Source organism: Odontomachus brunneus, unplaced genomic scaffold (genome assembly GCF_010583005.1).
Source record: "Odontomachus brunneus isolate Ranch 3 - 2012 unplaced genomic scaffold, Obru_v1 Obru_scaffold_069, whole genome shotgun sequence".
NCBI lineage: Eukaryota > Metazoa > Arthropoda > Insecta > Hymenoptera > Formicidae > Odontomachus > Odontomachus brunneus.
Genome location: NW_022639519.1, coordinates 1,130,751 through 1,134,294, shown reverse-complemented (window position 1 = coordinate 1,134,294; position 3,544 = coordinate 1,130,751). Strand labels below are relative to the sequence as shown.

General features: G+C 35.7%; 2 protein-coding genes across 4 annotated transcripts in view; one reads left to right on the top strand and one right to left on the bottom strand.

Moving 5' to 3' along the window:
* LOC116846737 (sphingomyelin phosphodiesterase) overlaps positions 1 to 3,544 on the top strand; it is a 109,633-nt gene that overhangs the window by 31,348 nt on the left and 74,741 nt on the right. The window lies entirely within an intron of this gene.
* LOC116846738 (endocuticle structural glycoprotein SgAbd-2-like) overlaps positions 1 to 3,544 on the bottom strand; it is a 15,355-nt gene that overhangs the window by 6,073 nt on the left and 5,738 nt on the right. Inside the window, exon 1 of one of the 2 annotated variants that reach the window (XM_032820972.1) lies at positions 2,040 to 2,485. The exons of the other annotated variant lie outside the window; for it this stretch is intronic. Coding sequence (XP_032676863.1) covers positions 2,040 to 2,458 — 419 coding nt within the window. The 5' untranslated portion in view covers positions 2,459 to 2,485. Of the gene's footprint in view, positions 1 to 2,039; positions 2,486 to 3,544 lie in introns of those variants that run through there. 2 annotated transcript variants of the gene reach the window in all.

Genomic DNA, 3,544 nt, shown 5'->3' with positions numbered 1-3,544 from the left:
AAATATACATTTTCTTGAAATTTCAGTTAAAAACAATTAGTTATTCTATTTAAATAAGATAATACGGATAATATTTATACGGAGAGAATATTATATATATATATATATATATATATAATATTCTCTCCGTATGTAAATTATCTTATTTAAATAGAATAACTAATTGTTTTTAACTGAAATTTCAAGAAAATGTATATTTTTCTATTTGAAAAATATTTTATACTAATATAAGTAAATAGGTTATTAGTGCTTATGAATATAAATATTGTTTAGAAAAAAATACATGAAAATTTATTTGTGAAGTATAAATTTTATTCGCAAAAAAATTTTGTCTTACAGAAGTAAACTTTATTTCGCAGAAATAAACTTTATATCCCACAAATAAATTTTCACTTATTTTTTTCTCAGTGTGTAGTTCCTCGCAGATTCTTTTAGAAGATTATTCCGACATTACCTATGAAGCCATTGCATTCGCGATGTACGTGCGACACTTCTGCATTTGGCAGCACGCGAGTCCGCAAGTCTTCACGTATATACTAATTACGGTTAATCGAGTATACCGTATTCGGGTAACTTCTAACCGACCATGTACGACCGTCGGCCTTCGCGGTAATTCAAATTTTCTTTCTCTTTGTTCGAACGTCGTCCTCGCACGCCGGGAGAGAGAGATTCGAAAATTACACAGTGGGCGGGTAATAAAATAATCACGAACCGGCTAATGAAAGTTGCACAACCGCGAGATGGATATAATTGTGACGTTCGATCTCCTTTTTTGGCTCCGGCTAAAAGATGTCGACACTGTCGGGATCGAAAAATCGCGCCTGAACAACACTTATATGGACTCACATTGCATCGATGACTGATTCAACTCATCCCACATCTCTTCGGGCGATTATATCGCGATCACTCTTCTTGATCAATTGTACGTCATCCTTCGCGTAATGTGTTTCCGGAAATACGGTTTAGTCATTTACCGTATTTAAATTTAACTCGCGAGATGCTTACACTTTCAACAATTTGTGATTTGAACTGTTGATCTCCCGATGATTTTTTTAAGGAAATGTTAATTCTAAATCGAGCCTGATCAAGAAATAAACAAACTTGCATTCTAAAATTTTGTCTTGAAAAATTGGTTGCTATAGTTACGCAGTAATGATCCAACTGGATGGAGTACGTTTTGGAAAAAATAAAGATGAGAATTTGATACATGATTTGAAAAGTGTAGATAGTACTAAGATTCCTCGCAATCGTTCAAGAAGCCAAGCGCGTGTAATTTTCTTCTCTTTAAGAGTATCCATCGAGAAACTTAATTCTTTAAAAATTTTGCAACTTGTGAAAAATGGCGTAAACTGCTAGAAAATAAAGTCTTTTAATTAATTTTAGGCACTTATAAGACTTGACTCTTTTTTGTTCTATGTAGAAAGACACACAGATTATTCATTGATAAAAACAAAAAGGCAAAAAACCTAATTTTGTTGGTTCATTCTTGCATAACTATAGCTAATTAATTAGTTTATCTCAAAACCTCAGTTAATACAATCAATTTTATTAGTTAACTTGAAGTAGGAGCAATAGGATGTTCCATGAGATAAAATCAAAGATTCAAAGGCGATTATATTTTTCAAAATGGGATCCTTGTCTGATTTCTCACGGTTTCTCGATTGATCAGCGATTCCGTCCGTAAGAGAAGACGATTTTGCGAGGATTTTGCGCGCGGCATTTTCGTGCAACTGTCATCAGTTTCGTGCGTTTCCGACTTCCATTAACTGCGGTGCATTTCCTCCTATTAATCGCCTCTCATTCCCGCCGAAGAAGACGCGAGACAACGGCGGGAGGGGAGAAAGAGCGGCGATCACGCCGAGCGTGTTAACTTTGCGATTACATCGACCGAATGGCGCGAGCCGAGTGTTTTCATACTTCTCGAGGGCAACCGCGATCCCTCAAGCGTGTCGAGATCCCACCGCGGGGAAACGTACGAACGCCTCGACACTACGCTTATTGCCGGCGCGTTCCAGGACGAGACGGAAGGACGATCTCACCTGTAGGAATACGATCCGTCCGGCGAGGAGTCTTGCGTTTGTCGCAGTATGGCGTAATAAGGCCGACCGTAGTAGTTGGGATTGTAGTATTGCGTTGGCTGTGGATACGGGGTCGTAAACCTATTGAACTGCGCGCACGCCATCGTTGTCAGGCCGAGCAGGAATATCTGCGAAACGATCGTCAAAATTATACAACAGCCCGAAAATTTGCCCGACAGGTTCGCTGAGATTTCACGAGTCTGAGCGAGGAGGAATGATGCTGCGATTTCTTTCGATAATCGAAAGAGCCGAGAGATTATCCTTGTTAATTGGCGGTCGGTTTTATTTTGCGCACGTATGGAAAATTTCGTCATATTATTTTCGTGCGCGTACATATTATTTATATGTACATCACGCGATTTTTCTTCCTCGAATATCATCCATATACGATTCAAATACTTTTGCTGAAAATTATTCGTATTTTGGAAAATTATTCCAATTTTGGAAAAAAAATTTATTCGTCATACTTATGAATTAATGCAAATTTATTTCGGAAAAAAGAAATTCTGTTCTTACCAAAACATTAGTTATGCGCGGAGGAAAGTTTGGTCGAATTAACCTGATAATGATTCAAACGCGTCTTGAAGAAAACAGAATTTCCTATCCTTAGCGTTCAATTTATAAGAACTAGAAATTGTATTTCCTTCAATCAAGACGATTCGTTCACTGTCAGGTTAATTGAACTAAACTTTTTTCTCCGTGTATACTGAGAGGAAAAATATCTAAAAAATTGATAATATTTTAGTGGGCAGTAATAACATATTTACTAATCTAATAACATATTTACTTAAATCTAATTTTTTTTATTTAAATAGAAAGAACAATTACTTTAATAAAAACATTAGGTTCTAAGAAAATTTTAGTATTAAAATTCATTATGTTTTTTTTCTTGCTTAAAAAATATTTTTCTCAATGTAAAAAATATGTATATTATTAGTTTTATTAAAAATATGTATAGGTAAATATATTATTAGTCCCTACCAAATAAATATTTTTTATTTCTTAAATATTTTTCTCTCAATATACGGCGTCGTAAACCTATTGAACTGCGCGCCATCGTTGTCAGGCCGAGCAGGAATATTTGCGAAACGATCGTCAAAATTATACAACAGCCCGAAAATTTGCACGATAGGTTCGCTGAGATTTCACGAGTCTGAGCGAGGAGGAGTGATGCCGCGATTTCTTTCGATAATCGAAAGAGCCGAGAGATTATCCTTGTTCATTGGCGACCGGTTTTATCTACACGCAATAAATATATACATCGAAAAAATAATTCTGTTGGTGTAACCAAATTTTTGGTTGCTCAGGGATCAAACAAAAACTCGGCTATAGGAACAGAAAATTTTCTTTATGAGGCTTCTATAGTCAATTATTCTCAGTTGCCTCAACCGGGTTCTAATATCATTGAATGTTCATACGAATATTTTCAGTTGCGACAACAGAAATATTAGTTTACAGAGATATCG